Source organism: Plectrocnemia conspersa, unplaced genomic scaffold (assembly GCF_051122295.1).
Source record: "Plectrocnemia conspersa isolate PC_06_02 unplaced genomic scaffold, ASM5112229v1 ptg000002l, whole genome shotgun sequence".
In the NCBI taxonomy this organism is placed as follows: domain Eukaryota; kingdom Metazoa; phylum Arthropoda; class Insecta; order Trichoptera; family Polycentropodidae; genus Plectrocnemia; species Plectrocnemia conspersa.
In genome coordinates this window covers 18,268,155-18,285,240 of record NW_028277166.1, presented here as the reverse complement: position 1 = coordinate 18,285,240, position 17,086 = coordinate 18,268,155, and the positions used below count along the sequence as shown (strand labels likewise).

General features: G+C 29.5%; 1 protein-coding gene across 17 annotated transcripts in view; it reads right to left on the bottom strand.

The window, feature by feature from the left end:
• The window catches only part of Tomosyn (syntaxin-binding protein tomosyn), a 280,098-nt gene that overhangs the window by 54,107 nt on the left and 208,905 nt on the right, over nt 1–17,086 (bottom strand). For all 17 annotated transcript variants that reach the window (XR_015812683.1, XR_015812682.1, XM_088205743.1 and 14 more), the window contains exon 3: nt 2,312–2,506. Coding sequence is in view for 15 of the 17 variants with exons in the window: in XM_088205743.1 (XP_088061869.1) it covers nt 2,312–2,506 (195 nt within the window). In the remaining 2 variants the exon portion in view is untranslated. The remainder of the gene's footprint in view (nt 1–2,311; nt 2,507–17,086) is intronic.

The following is a 17,086-nucleotide window of genomic DNA, read 5'->3' as shown; positions in this document are numbered from 1 at the left end:
GACAAGCAAAAGGATAAAGAAGCCGTAATAGTTTAAACGTGTTTAAGTAATATATATTAAAACCGACTAGGCCACCCAGCTGGGTATAGAAAACACAAGAGATTGACGTATCGATCAGAAATAAAGGGTTTGTCGCATTTACGCGTTAAAAGCGCAATAAACACAAATGCCACTAGTCTTTCAGAGCCGCTGAAAAGTGCTTTTGGAGCATTTATAAGCACAAATAAAAATATTGCATTGAATAGCGCAGTAAATGGAATTCAAGAACAAGTGGGGGGTTGCTAAATATACACATCAAACGGTTTGCAAATATTTTAATAAGAAAGGCAATTGAAATGAAGTATTAACAACTCCATCCCCAATAGCATCCCCCAATATTTTAAATTAGCCGTCGCATCGAGTAAGCAAGAAAACATCCTCTAGTTCAATTACTCCCGACTCACACAATGGCTCAGTTAAACTCTCACCACGTGGAGCTACGACAAGCAACGACCGAGAAAGCAGCCGTTTCTCTTTTCATGTTAACGATGGGCTGTCTTGTGAGACGACAGACGTAGACAAGTCTGTAAGTATGTCACGAATTTATAGTCGTCATTACGTCACGGAATTACACAAAGTGTACGTGACTCAAATTTTTTTGCACCATAATAATAATTCTTATATTAAAAAAAGACCCACTGAGACTGAAGTCAGTGCAATACTAAAAGGTTATCGATCAGTTTCAATAATTGAACTGATTTTTTCATTAATATATTATTAAGCAAAGGGCAAATCACTCAATAGAACCTTTACTAGATATCTTTTTAAAATGACTGTTCTCTAAAAACATGTTTTAATAATTGTCATCTTGTCTAAGTTGAGTTAAACAAAAACATTAATGTGAATTTTATTCTCAAACAATAAAATCGCTATCAGATAGAACTTATTTAAAAAAAAACTTTATATTCAAGTTATCCATTGAATCGTTGACTAGTTTTAAAACTGAACTTTCGAGTTTTATAGCTTTGCCGGATAGCGTTTCAAGAGACGATTTATACGACCAAATACACTTCCGGTAGGCTGCGCTGGACGTCCTTATCGCGATTCGCAACGGCTACCGAGCTACCAGAATTTATATCCGCAAGTGTGCGGTTATCGTCGTGCACCGAGAGAGCTGCTTTTCCGCATACGGCCTCCGCAATGGAGAGTGAGAGATCGGAAAGCGAGAAACGCCCCCGAGAACTGGGAAAATTCATCGAGCGCGGCTGACCGCGCGGAAAACTTGCATCGCTCACTTTACGCTACGCTGAAAAACTTTTTAATGTTCCCCTAACGTTTTTCAATTACATAGCTGTATGTGTTGAATATTGACTATTTAGTACAGGGTGAGGCACTAACGTTGCTGGTTATGGCATTTAAATTTAAATAAAATTGTTAAGATTGTAATATGGAAAATGATGAGAGAAAAAGTAAAAATCATGCAGTAAAATATTTATAAAAATATAATTGTTAATACTATAAAATTCAAACTGTCTTACATAAAAATATCTAGTACAGTTCGTATATTTATTAATTAAGAATAAACGTTGCGTGTTATCGCACCTATATGTCAAGGTTATACAGTTAAACATAAAAAACCTTTTCGTGCTACTTGGTTGATTATTGCTTTGATAATAGTTAATAAATTGAATTATGTAACGACGTAATTTATAAAGTAGCATATGCGGCAGGATTTTGCCAAAAACAAAAGGGTCATCTTAAATAAGAGCACTAAGTAGCCCGGAATGACCTCACTCGACCGTTATTATTATATTACAATATATAAATTTATATGTATTACAATACCGAGCCGCAAAACTTTACATATTTATGAATCCTCTAATACTGCGGAAGTGTGCGATAAAATATTAAAAGAGCTTTAAATCAATTCGTCCATTATGTGGTCTGTTTAATATAATAGTATAAATTATGTATAAAAATGACTTATATTAGAATATTTTAAAAGCAGCATATATTTGACAGGATAAAATATAGGCTAAGGACAAGTGGCTACGGCGGTTAATATTCGTGGAGTTTTCTGGTAGTACTTGACCTATATCCAATTCAATGTCTATAGACCATTATGTAGAGTAACAAACTCCTGATTGCTTTGAGTAAATTCGGAGATTACATCTAGCAACTGAATGATATACATATATATATAATAGTGTGAAGATGATTATGAGTAATGTTGTTTTATTTTTTATTTCTCAGTATCTCTCTCTAAATTGTATATAGTAGATTTCATGTGATTGAATTGAAATAAAAGCTTTGGATAAGTGTTTGTACTCACTTTTCTCTCTGGAACTTGAGCGTGTGCACGATCTGGGGCGATTTCTGTCTGAAATTCCATAGATGTAAGCAATCGTCTGCAGTGGCGGTGACAAGAGCTCCTTCGTTTACTAAGAACTGTACGTGCATGACGGCCTCGCCTCCGGGCGCTGCTGCTTCGTGTCGTACGTGAGTGTCCACTCCTGGACTCCCAAGTCTAAAGTTTAACTATGGTTAAGGAAAATACACAAATACTGAGCCAACAACAGTTAAGAGACTCGAGTTAAATCAAGAGAAACAACTTAGTAAGTATATACATATATATTTAAAAAAATCATAGCAAGAATATATTTATAAAAAAATGTAAAAACCGACCTCAAATAATGAATCTGAACTAAAGTACAGTTGTTTGAGATGTACCTATATACTGATGTGTTTCTGGTATACGTTCCTATAGCCCTTTTTATACATATTATACAATAAATAAAAGGAGCGGAACATTGCCTTCAAAAGCACCCACTTTCTAAGTAGTATTTCATAATAAACATTATTATTCAAAGAGATATCGCATCTCAAATATTGCTCCACAGTTTGTCTATATTTCGATGTTACACTATGTTTTAAAAATATAATAGCTATCAAAGTAGACTGATCAAAGTATTTTAAAACCAAATTTTGGTCAATAGGAGAGCGCAAAAACAATTATCACTTCTCAGAAGGCAAAAAAATCACGTCAAAAGCAATAAAATTGTGTCGGCACCGTCGCAGTGGGAACGCTCAATAAGGAGCGTTCCCACTGCAACGATGACGGCACGATTTTATTGCTTTTGACGTGGATTTTTGACTTCTAAGAAGGTTTTTTGAAAAGGAAACACAACTTGAAGATTTATGCAAAATCGTGATATAAATGATAGATTGGACAAAAAATCTACGAAACGAAATAGAAATATATGAATTCCACCTCAATTGAAAACGAAAAAATATTCGCGGTGTCATCAAATTTTTGTTATTTAGCTACTTATCTTTCGACAATGTCTTTTCTAAAATGTTATTTTTTGGAAAATAGCAAATGAAATATATGTCAATTAAAAAAAATACATATATATATATTTTAACTTTTCTCAATTATTTTACAATTTTTTCATTTAATATAACTTTTTAATTTTTTTCGCGATTTCCATGTTATCAGGAATATTAAATTCCTGGGAACTAAAAATATACGGTAAATGTTACGTATTATTTTTAAATATTATTTATGAATTCAGATTGAAGAACAAAAATTCTCATTTTTTGACAAAAAATAATTACATAAACAATGGATATAGCCTTAAAAAATAGAATAAGCTATTAAAAGCGTCTTTATTTATCACAAAACGTTAATACAACTTCACCAAAAAATTGAAAAACGACAAAATCTCAACAGCCAAAAGCGGGGGGTGGATTCCGCAACGTTCCCCTTTACATTCCGGGAGCGGGCGGCGAATTTACCTTTTTAATTTTTGAAAATATTTTTCTGACTGAAGATTATGTTTTTTTCTTGCAATAAAGTATTTATTAATAATTTATAAATTAGTACGTAAAGACGGAATAGCGTAGTCCGTAACGTCTCAGACAAAAATTCGAGCCCCGGCAGCGGCACTCGAATTTATATTTAAAAAAATGCGCTATTATTAAAAAAATTGGCCACAGCTGCAGTGATATTCATTTGTTATAAATTATATTATACATAATAATTTATAATTATTAATATAGATGTGACCGATTTTCAGTCTAGTGATTAATAGTTATTTGTAGGTATTCATTATATCTGATTTAGTTACTCAGTTGATACAGATTTACGCTGTTGTAACGCATTGGGCTTATGCATGTTAGGTTACAACGGAAGGTTTAATAAAAAATAAATATATGCTATATTTTATTTAAAGGAAAGTTGATGTAAGTTTTAAGTGATATAGAGCATTAGTATTTATTCAACTTTAAGATAAAAGATTATCTAAATATTTAGATGGAAGGGAAATAAGAGTCACTAATCATCAAAAACTTTCGCTTAGTTAGTCCAAAAAAAATTTTTACCAATTTGAAACTGTAAATGAATTTCGCAGCCTTAGTTTATAGTTTATTAGAATAAATGACTAAAAATGAAAAATATTATTTAATATTGATTTTTTGTCCATATCATATTTTCTAGTCGATAAAATACATGGAGTATATAACTTTTATATTATATTACAATAAAATAGAAAATTTAACTTTCTAATTGTAGTTATGTCCATTTTAAATCGCCTATATTTCAGGTTTGTTTTTACTAAATTTAACAAAGCGGTTTTCAAACTTTCTTGTCGAAATGTACTACCAACAAACGACCGTTCGATACACAACCGAAATTTGCCTCTTTGTATACAGCAAGCAGCGAGGAAAGTTTCCGGCCTGTCGCGAATTATTCAAAGACCTCGGCTACACAAGTTTTGCGGCAGCCGTTTATCATCACAATGGGCAATTCGGCGAAAACTAGGCGATGACATCAAAGACTTAACAGCGAGCAGGCATTAGAGTGGCCACCGTCGAAACGTTCATTAGTACCGTAGACGACAGCGTTAATAATTACCAAATTTTGCGGGCTGTGTATTGTTTTGACACGGGCCGGATTAGCCGGCTTTGCAAGTGCACCTCTCCACAAAGAGCTTTTGATAGATTAAAAATTTAACCGGCGGCGTACACAAAGGATACAATTGCTATGGAAAAGCGAACGTTTTCAGCGGTTGAATTATTAAATTTGCGTGGATTGAACGTTTTTGTAATCAACGTTGCCGTGGAAAGTGATTCAATTACTCCCGGCAATTAGCAGAAGAGCCTCTCTAGTCTCTTCTTCGGATGCTTTGGAGAGCGGAGCGATCTCTAAATTACGAATTTACATTACGCATTCCTTGTGTTGCTCTCTACGATTAAAGTTCAATAATAATTTTTATAGTTGGGTAAGTTTATATTTGTGGTGCATTCGATCGTCGCTGACGTGTTTATTAACGACTATAGCAAACTGCGATAAACTTCTGTAACTAACTTCGGGCATTATTTGCAGGTAAGGAACTACACGTGTACACCGGTGCACGGCCGACCCACATATTTTCTAACCGTTCTCATTTAGAGAATTTCACACAAAAGTAGATAATACGGTTCTTTGTTATAAAAACTTGTTTGCAAAAGCTATACAGCAGTAATATCATACATCTTTTTCAGAACCATCTTACATGAACGTAGAGACCGATAAAGATCAATTTTCGTTTCTCGTTCAATGTTTTATAATATACCAAAACTTAATATTTGGAACTTGACAAGTGTGTCCTAGTTCAAATAAATTAATAAAAAGAGCCATTTGTATGTATAAAAAATAGCATTAATAATCTACGTCGAAAAACATGGGATAGAACAACCAAATAATCAAAGAGTGGAATTCAGTAAACATATTTTTATAAGAGTTTTATTATTCCGTTGAATTCAAAAATAAAATATATTTTATCATAATAACTATTTTGGGTAGAGACTATATTTTTAATGCCAATTAGATTAATAAAGCAGTAACTTCACGTCCTATCGATTATCCTGCATCAGCATTAGCTAACGCACATGAAAGCTTCAAAATTACTGATGCAGGTACCTGAAGAAAAAATACCCTAATGAAGAAAAGATATGATATTCAAAAACAGTCCATAATAAAAAAATCTGTTTCAGTCAGTCTTTCACAATTTTTCTTTTGATCTGTACATAAAATATAGGCAAGGATAATTTTAAAGACATCTCAGTAATAATATATTTTTGTAGTACTTGCTAAATATTTTATTAAGCGAGGTTATGTAAAAAATATTACATTGTACTACGTCAGACTTGTATTTATTAATAAAAACATTATATAATATGTACACTCTGTTTACTTTTCAAGATTGAGTTCCCTTGATTTTCTTACGATAACAATTTACGTGACATTTTAAAAACATTAAAAATGTATGTTTACCATACCTTTAATGTAAACTTTGACATTTAATTTATAAAATAAACAATGCGACAGTGTTTAAAAACACAACGCAAGGTAAAATACACACTAATTTTCTATTATAATAAAATGGCAAAATTAGATTACCTTCTTCACTGTCTTTTCCTTTAACGAATTTTCAGAATTGACTATATGAAATTAATGTTTTTGTTTTTGTAATATAAATGTCACATAATCATAATATTTCCATTAAAAACAATTTCAAGCATATTTACAAATTATATATGAGAGATAAGTCTATGCGGTCCGCGTGCTCTTATCTCTCACTCACTATCGTCACTTAAAAGTATCTCACCGCAGTCAGTATGCACATTATAGCTTGATTTTATTTTAATTATTCCTCATGATATACATCCGTGAGATTAAAAAATCTAGGAAACCTGAATCTGTGATGATCGATTAGAATAATGTTTATACAATAAATACTAATTCTAATTGTCCAGAAGGAGTAGAAATTAAAAAAAAACATTAGGGTCCATGTATATGATGCGAATCCTATGATTTGAACTCATGTCTTTCCGGTATTAGTTACTGATTTATATAATGTAGAGCTCTAAGCACAGCTTTGGATCAATGTAATATATCAACTGATCTATTGTACTTATACAATGCTTTAAAAATACTGCAAGAGCTTTTTGTATTAAATAAAAAATATTATTTGTACAAGTTTTTTTCACAAAGCTAACTCGATTCAGAATGTTTGTGAATATAAATTTGAATGAAATGCAAATTATAAGCTCATGAGTATATAAAAATAAACTATATTCTAGGTACACTATAAATTGAGAAATTACTTTGATTTATAAACATCTCATTTTAACTTTTATTTTATTAATTAACAACCTACTTTTAATTTTCTCTGCAGTTTGTGATAATATCATGTATTTTTTACTTAATTTAACAATTTACAGCGGCGTGTTTTATTTAACTTTATCATCCGGGTTTATGTGTGAACTCTGCGCCATGATTCATTATGATGAATTTTGCATAAGGCCTCAGCGAAACCTTGATAAAGGGCGCAAACTTTTTCAAAGTCCTCTTGGAAATGTGAAAAATTAATTTCGACCGACGCCACATCATTCCAAGGCGCCGCGCCGGGAAACGAGCCATAAAAACTACGAAACAAGTTCAAAGCCACAATGCTGCCTTTTTACTACCCGTGGTAAGATTTACAAAGAGGTAGGAAAGGAGATATGCGCGATCCGACCCAGCGGGTCTGTTTATACTTCTAATTTCACCCCTTTAACCCCAGAGCTTGGAGAATGCGGAGAAAAACGGGAATATTTTATAATGGATTTACATAAATGTATGCAAATCCAGCTAGTGCTTAAATTTCGTACGTCTGACTTAACATACGGTTTTCTGTAAACATATAAGTTATAAACGTAATGGTCAACAAAAAAAACAATATTTGCGTCATGTATTCGCACAGTTCCCTAAACCAATTTGATTAATTGCCCATTAAAAGTTAAGTCAACTTTGGAAATTTATTCACGGTTATCAATGAATTTCAGTGGCAAATTATTTAATTAATAGCTGTCGTTATCAAGTTTTAATCATTTTATATACTCTGAGCTTTTTAATTAATAACAAAGCTCCGAGCTTTTTATATAAACGTTGATTTCAAATATGTTATAAATTAAATACTAGCACTATTTCAATATTATTCACTATAAAATGATATTTCAGTATCAGAAATATAATAAAAAATATACGAAATAAGCAAAATGTATTTTTTATCACTACATAAAATGAAATTCTTTGCTGCAAATATTGTAAATTTAAGACGAAAAAAAATATATATTTATTTATTGTTTCTGAACTTTATTTAAATTCAGAGGAAAATGTTAGTTTTGTACTATTTTAACATCTGATAGATTGCTATTAAATATAGATCGTTAATAATACATGTTTCTGCCTTGAACAACATTACATTCTTAACCATTATTGATTGTGTAACCATCTGCTAAAAGTAATCTGATACTTTATAATCGAATCGATTCTGAAACAACGTGATTCATCAATCAATTGCCAATTTGTAACAAAGTTGTCCCTAATGGCAACATCCTTAATAGATCCAATCAATCTAGTGTGTAATCAACAATAAAATAACTACATTTTCTTAGAGAAATTTCACGATAAATTCCGAAAAAATATTACCAGTTATTTCATTAGACGATGTCGCATGGCGTTTTTCTGGATTTTCCACGAACATTTTCCAACTTTAATTAAGCTTTAGTCCCCGTCCTAATTTCGCAAAGGGTCGTTAGAGATTATTCGAGTGGCCAATTTCCCCTCGTGCGGACACTTTAACACATAAAACTGGCTGAGAGTTGCATCTGGGTTTAATTGGCGAATTAATACAGCACTAACGACACTATCAATAGTGACATTAAACATCGGTTACATTCATAAAAATATAACACAAAGAAAAAGCATAATCGTTAATATTTGGATACTATTAAGACGTTTTTATTTTTTCGATTAAAAATTACCAGCGTTTATGTAATATTATAAAATATATATTTATAAGCCAATTAATTTTTACATCACTTACAGATTTATAGTTTATCGTTATTACTTTTCAATGTTATTTAAAAGAGAAATGTATATAATACACAGTATATGATACATATATAAGTTTAGTTTTTATACTATTATTCTGATTTTATATATTATGTAATTTTTCTAATAAAACGTTGTAAGCTCTATAAAAACATATTAGCCAATAAAATTATTAAATATATTGAATTTCAGGAATTCACACATAAACAATAATATCAATATTTTCTGAATCAGCAGCGCTTATAATACATACACCTAAAAAGCTTAGACAAAAGCTGTCCCAGATATTTTCGTATTCCATAAGTGTGTATATGAATACGTAAAGAGAAGAATACGTCAGATCGTCTAAGCTCAAAATCGGATATGTGTGATCTTTCAGCGTGCGATTTAAAATTGAAATGTAGCCAGATTATGCAAAAATCTGTGATTTTTTCTACCACACCACCATTATATATCGCGACCGATAAACATTACACTGTGAAATAAATCGCATCGGATTTACGATGCGGCTTTTCGCGTTTAAAGAATAAATTTGCAATGCGAACAAACGTATAAATTCCGATGTGTTTCATGCATAAATCCGTTAAAGTCCACAATTGGGCAGCAAATTTAATTTTTTTCACGTTGATGAATTATTAGCAAAAAAAATCGTATTCACAATTGTATGCCAACTCTTCGATGAAATTAATCAGAAGAGCGCGTCGAGGGATTCAGTTATTTATTTTGATTTTTTTGGTTAATGTGTATAAATGTTAATTCTGACTCGGACGCATTTTTTGTGTGCGAAACGAGCACGTTAAAAAAACCATAAAAGAAAATTGAACCCTTGGGTCAGTCGGTATATCTTGTTGGGTGAAAAAAAGTGTGGATCAATCAGAAAAGCACAAAGACAAATCTCGCTTGTGAGCTTTTTTTATATAAAGCTCCGATAACGCACACAAAAGAAAAATGGGTGTCTATAAAACACAGAATAAAACATATATTTTTCATAAATACTAATACTCTTTGTAGGGTCGAGAGCAGCGCTGAGACATATATTATACATTTGTTATGGTACGAAAGATCTCAGGCTCGATAATCGGTTCTAAAATAACATTGTGCAACATATATTTTGACATAAACATTAGAAAACGCGTTTTAAACTCGTTCAAAGTTAAGATAAGCTCTACATTATTATATTGAATTTTTAAAGCAGAAAAGTATTATATATATATTTTTTTTTACAGAAAACTGTTTTTGTTGATCTATAGATATTATTTATTTTTAGCTTACGGCTGTAGTTGATTTTTAATAACTTATTTAGAAAAAAATGAGTATTTAAAAAAAATGTTATAGCAAGGTTTTCTAAATACTCTTACATTTTCAATACCCAAGACAAGAATTGTGATCTGGTGCACTCCTGGAAATTACCAGGTAGTCGGGATTATTTTAACTTAATTCCTAAAGAATTTTTATTAATATTTGATTTTGCGCATTGTAATTTATTAACTAAAATCTATATTTAGATCTATACAAATGGTAATTTGTAACTTAAATCTGTAATACCAACACATAATAATTAAAAAATATGATACAATCAAAAATAACTGCGATGAAATTTTTTCAGATGAAGGATAAATGACAACTCAACGATAAAGGTAAAATCTATTATATCACTTAACTGACGGGTCAGGTAGTACATATACGTCTTGTTTGCTGTTATCCACCTGACATGCAGAATCTACCTTTTTTGACCAACGATGTTTTACGACGGATTATATATTTTAGCAAAAAGTAAAGTTCATTGTACTGCTATTTATAGAATAAATGTTTGTACAATATAAAAAAAAAAATATTGCGACTAGATTTTTTCTCCTTGAACAGAGATCAAAGCGTGTTTATATATATGTAAATACACACCATGACACCATAATTTTATTTTCGGCGTGGGAAAGAGCGATGAAGTACATATATTCTACATTTAATTTAATTCACATTAGCTGTTTTAACGACAGGAATATCCGAAAGATTTTTCAGGAAAAGTCAAAACAGCATTACAGCGTAGTAAAATATGTTGGTTAGTTATATTAAACTTTTTAGGACGGGTGTTCACAACTATGAATTTTGTAGAGGTAAAAATATATGTATAAGTATTACATACATTTATATATAAATATTTTTTGTGGCGAACTATATACATATATGATAGTGCGGGGGATAGCAAACACCTGCACAAATTTTTATAAGAGTCATCATATGTAATATATTTCTAATAATGAAAGAAAAATTTTGCGACTAAATAATTGCGACAATAGTTGATGAAATTGCACGGATCACCTAATAATAGATCCGTTTTAAGACGCTAATCACCCATAAGTACCGACAAAAAAGCTACTTTTTGTTTGGAAAGGACATGCGCTAGAAAATACATTCTACCATATACTCATGGAGTGCTTTTAGGAGTGCATGTATATCCCTGAATATTTTACTCGTTTACTTTATTATTTAAAAAAAACGTTAAAGTATAAGCAAATAGTATTCGATCGTTTTATTACAAACAGGGACGTTATTTAGAGGGGGGGCAGGTAAGGGAATTCGCCCAGAAAAATGCATGTCGTTTAATGAAATACTATGAATCTTAATGAAATCAAAATATTATAAAAACGACAACTCACAAGCGAACTTTCCCTCCCCTGGAAAAAATGTGAAATGACGTTCCTGATATTATTAGGTTATCTATCAAAGAAAATCTGAAAAAAAAATAATCTCAAATCTATCCCAAAAATATTTTTTAAAATATGTCATCTCACTGAAATCACTTTAGAATGCATTTTAACCGGTAGATATATATTTTTACCTGTAAAAATATAATTTATCTGGCAGATTCTGGTGAAATTATATGATTTAAATCTTTCTATATGTAGTAGTAAAATACATTTAAACACTTATCAATATTTATTCACATGCTATGTAAAAATGTAACAGCGAATTTGTATTTTTTAGTAAAGTTATATTTTCACTAGTGAAGTCCAAATACATTTTCACTAATATATATATTTCTACTAGTAAAAATAAATCTTAAATGATAGGGGCTAGTGAAATTATATGCTGATTAAAAACGAAAGTTACGAAACGTTCATTTATTGTTCAAACACAAATCAAACCTAATGAAAGTTCTAAAATTATAATTAATTTTAGAACTTTCATTAGGTTTGATTTGTGTCAAGTCCAAAATACAAACTAAGCTAACTAATTTCTCAGGTGAAAATAAGCGGAAGAATAAGTACAGGCTAATAGTAGGGGCGTAAACACAAACTTGCCTTCTCTTTCTTAATTATGAATAATAATGAAATGGATAGCTCTCGAACTGACTGTGTTAACGCAAAGAGAGTATATGCATAATAATGTATGTTTTTTTTTGTTTGTATAATGACCATCATGACGCATTGGGCATGATGGTCAGATTTGTAATTATAAAATAAAAATAAAATAATATAATCCCAAGCTTAGCCGAATTAAATATATATGTAAAATGGTAATATAAAAACAATAATAAATTATGAAACGTAATTCCAATATACATATTTGAGGATATTTTATCCAATTAGGTATTGAAGAAATATTCATTATAAAAGGATTCACCAGAGTAAAATCGAAAATCTAAAAGAAATATTTTTAAAATATGTCTTAAAAACAGAAAAGTAATATTATTAAATTAAAAAATAATATTGAATTAAAAACGAAATTTGCAATATTGAAGCATAAAAATAAATAAAAATACATAACAAACCAAAACATATACGCGAAAGTAACATAACTTACAGCATAAATAACCTAACAATATAAAACTTATAAAGCTTATATGAGTAAAATAAATAAATCAAGTTAAATTATATGCAAGATATATACAATAAAGCAGAAAATATATACTAATTAGTTTCTCCGGAAAACATTTAACATCTTTTCACGACAAAAAAAAAACCCATAATGTGGTAAAATTATGAAGTAATTCTTTCATCTTTCTTTCTTGTAAACTTTAATAGAACAATTAAACTTTTGTTACCTTATATAAAAGGGGTAGTTACTTTCGTTGCGTAATTTGTTTGCAAGTTTTAAATTATTAAAATACTAAAACTCAAGCAGTGTACTACATTTTATCTATAATATATAAACTTTATTATTGTTTATTAGTTTACGGTCACATAAATATTACCTGCAAGTCCGGTTTTTCACGTATATGAAAAAAACACACATGGTATATGTATTATAATTAAAAGCAATAAATAATCTGTTTATCTCTCCTTGCTCCTGTACGGGTTACTCTGAATTTAATAACGTTTTGATAAGCGAAGCCAATAAATAGCACTGGACGGCGTATATAGCGTATTATATACATTTAACGGCAATATAATCAGTAAATAAACGAGCCGAATATTAAACTCGCTATGCTTACTCAACATTTTAAGTCAATATTAAATTTGCCAAAATGGATTTTCAATAACCCCGTAAATTATATTATAATATATATTAAATTAATTCAAGCTATCTCAAGCTTAATAGGCAATTTTGATGCGTGTGTATTACTTGAGCATCTTAAGATATGAGCCCTTATATTTGATTAAGTTATTATCAAATATTTTATATGTACATATTTTTTAATCATTTGTTATAATCATACAGTTAGTGAAGGGACATAAGGATGTAAACTAATACAAGCAAAGCGGTCTCTATAAATAAGCTTTAATTTTTTGCAGTTTGTACTCCGTCACAATCAGATAGACTCTGAGCTTTTATATATTATATTAATTGTTTACGATGTTCAGCTGCACTTAATAAATGTAAACCATTTTAAAGTAAAGATTTTGATATTTTAAACAAGGAAGTAATATCGATTTAGAATGAAGAGAAATAAGGCAAAGTTTGAGATAATACTGAATACAACTTCGAAAACTCTTTCCATGCCATTGATTTTGCGTTCAGAGCTTATTGATTTTGTATTATAATACGAGCAAGTTAACTGTTCAATTTTGACTTTAAATATGAAAGTTCAGATTATATAAATTTAATTATGAAATTTTGGATCTTAGCCCAGATTAATCTTCAAAGAATATTGTTTTTAGGTACATACAATTTAGCAAATAAATTGTTTAATAAAATTCACATGTGTTTTTACAGTATCATATATAAAAACTAGTTTTGCTCCAAATACTTATTTATAACTGTTCAGCATCTAATAAAATATTTTTATTTTACTTTGATGATTAACAATATTTATTGATTTTCAACCCTACGTATTGCTATAAAAACATATCATTACAGAACATTAAACTAACGACTCATACAATAATCTCTTGTTTAACAGTTGTCAAACACGAAACATATCAATATATACTAATAAAAACATCGTTCAATACATCTCAATTATAAACCAATAAATATATTTTTTATACAACGTAATCATTTTAATATTTTACGTTCAACAAATCAAAACATTATTTAGCTTAAAAATTGTCGGAAATAAAAACAATCTCATGAAGAAAAACGATCTTAATAAAGAAGCAAAAAATAAACATTTGCGCATTATGCGGATGTAAAAAGCGTTAATTTTAAACGCCGTAATTCTATCTAGTCTATTTATTTTCCTTATATATATAATTTTATCTTTGTGTGCCTTTACGAAAAATTTACATAAAACGAAGAAAAGGGTCATTTCTGCAATTTCAAGCGACTAATTATTATAAGCGGTTCGCGGCCGAGCCATAACTGTTTGAAAAAGATTTAGAACGATCTTACTAAGTGCGCCTGAAGGGATTGTCTTTAAAAAATAATGTAAAAAGTACACCAAACGACTTTAAGAACCAAGAGTCGACTTAAAAGAGCAACTCGAATTAAATTTCAAGAAAGCACTCGGCTAAGGACGGATTAACAATGTTTATTAAGAGGGCTGTATTTTAGGTGTTTCAAACTATAAGTAAGAAGGTGTTCAACTTTTAATTAGAACTCGCTATCTATTGTTCCACACATTTACATTTAACAATAGAAAAATAACACAATGCTTTTTTTGTTGTTGTTATTAAGGGTATATGTATGAGAGAAACGAGCAATATAGGTGTATACATAAAGTGAATGTTATATATGACGTTTATTGGCTTCACTTATCAGAACGTTACACAAGGGTAAAAGTATTGTACAAAGAATTTAATATATTTACATCAATGTATCGTTTGTATCATATTTCAGAGAAATCCGATCGAGTGCGAGAGTAACACATTTCGTGTGATTTAACATTGCGTACAGCAAAAACGTGAACTGAAAATTGATGAAAATCATAATGAACGCGTTGAAGGAGAGGATTTTATATATAATGTAAAGGTACTCCAAAAACCCACGATGTGAACCGTAAAAATCCAGATACATAATATATATATATATATATATATATATATATATATATATATATATATATATATATATATATATATGTTACACAATATAATAAAAAAGCTATAGATTTAAATTATGGTTTTAAAGTAAACTACATTAAATAAACTAACACATTATAGAAACAATATTGTAGTACATAGTAAAGAAGCAGTTTTCAAAATGGCGCATTTAACTTGTCTTTTATGTATGTATATGTATTATCTATGTTTATATGTAAATATCTATCTTTAAGCAAATTTCTAGTATTTGTTCGTTAAGCTACACTTTATAGATTTATTTTATTTGCAGCTACAAGGTTAACATTATTTTTAACCTTGATTTATTATATAAATTTGTTCTAAAAAATTGCTAAAGGTTAAGCGTAAAAGTATAATATATACATATGTGGCCTTTGTTTTAGTATTTTTTTTAGAACACTTTAACATATTAGCATAACAATATATTAGCTATAAATATGTGATATTCGATTTATATATATAAAAGTACACGCTGAACTAAAACTTCTTTAAATTTTTACTTTTATAAATTGTGATAGATATGATCTTCTCTTTAAACAAAATCTGTTTAAACACCAGAAATTGCTTTTACCACGTTGAATCTTTTATACATCTACAGCTTGATCTACTTTATTTAACAAATTTGAGACACGGTAGCATATATGCATAATATGATGAAAATGTTTTCTATTTCATAATTTTAATGATCATAACCAGGTCTGCCAAAGGAGGGGAAGAGGGGACAAATTCCTTCAGGGGCTCAACTCTAAAAAATCATAGCAAGAATATATTTATAAAAAAAGTAAAAATCTACATCAATTAATGAATCTGAACTAAACTACAGTTATTTGACATGTACCTATATACTGATGTATTTATTTTATACATATTATACAATACATAAATGGAGCGGAGCTTTGTCTTTAAAAGCACCCACTTTCTAGGTAGTACTTTCACAATAAACATTATTATTCAAAGAGATATTGTATTTTTTTGACTCAGCTCCGTTTATGTTAAAATTTTATTGCAAATTATTGTTGAGTTTATTGCTTTTTGAACGTTTAAAAAATATTATACTTGAGAGAAAATATTCAACGAATGTAAATTAGTAGCAGTAAATTTAGGTATTCGATTTGAATTTTCAGATCGAATACACAAGGAAGAAGCAAATAAATAACGAAAAATCTACAACAGCACCAGGTGAATTACATAATTTAACGATTTTATAGATTGTATTATCGGTAATTTGACAACTGGATAATAAATAAATAATACATCCAGTTTCATGTGGTTATTCCTAAAGGAAAATCTAGAAAAAACAGTATCGAATCTATCCCGCAAATATTTTTTTAAATATATCATTTTAATAATATTATATAAGAATACATTTTCACCAGTAAATATATATTTTTACCAGTAAAATATAAATTATCTGGCAGATGATAGTAAAATTATATGATTTCAACTTTTCTATATGTAGTAATATATATATGTACATATTTATCATTATTTATTTACATGCGTTACAGCGAATGTTTATTTTTTGGTATAGTAATATGTTTACTAGTAAAGTCCAAACACATTTTAGCTAGTAGATATATATTTCTACTAGTAAAAATATAATTTATTTGATAGGCGATAATATGCTGCTCTAAAATGTCTATGAAACTCAATTTGACATTTGCGAAACGTTCATTTGCTGTTCAAACCCAAACCTAACCTAATGAAAGTTTAGTTTTAGAACTTTTATTAAATCAAATCCAAAATA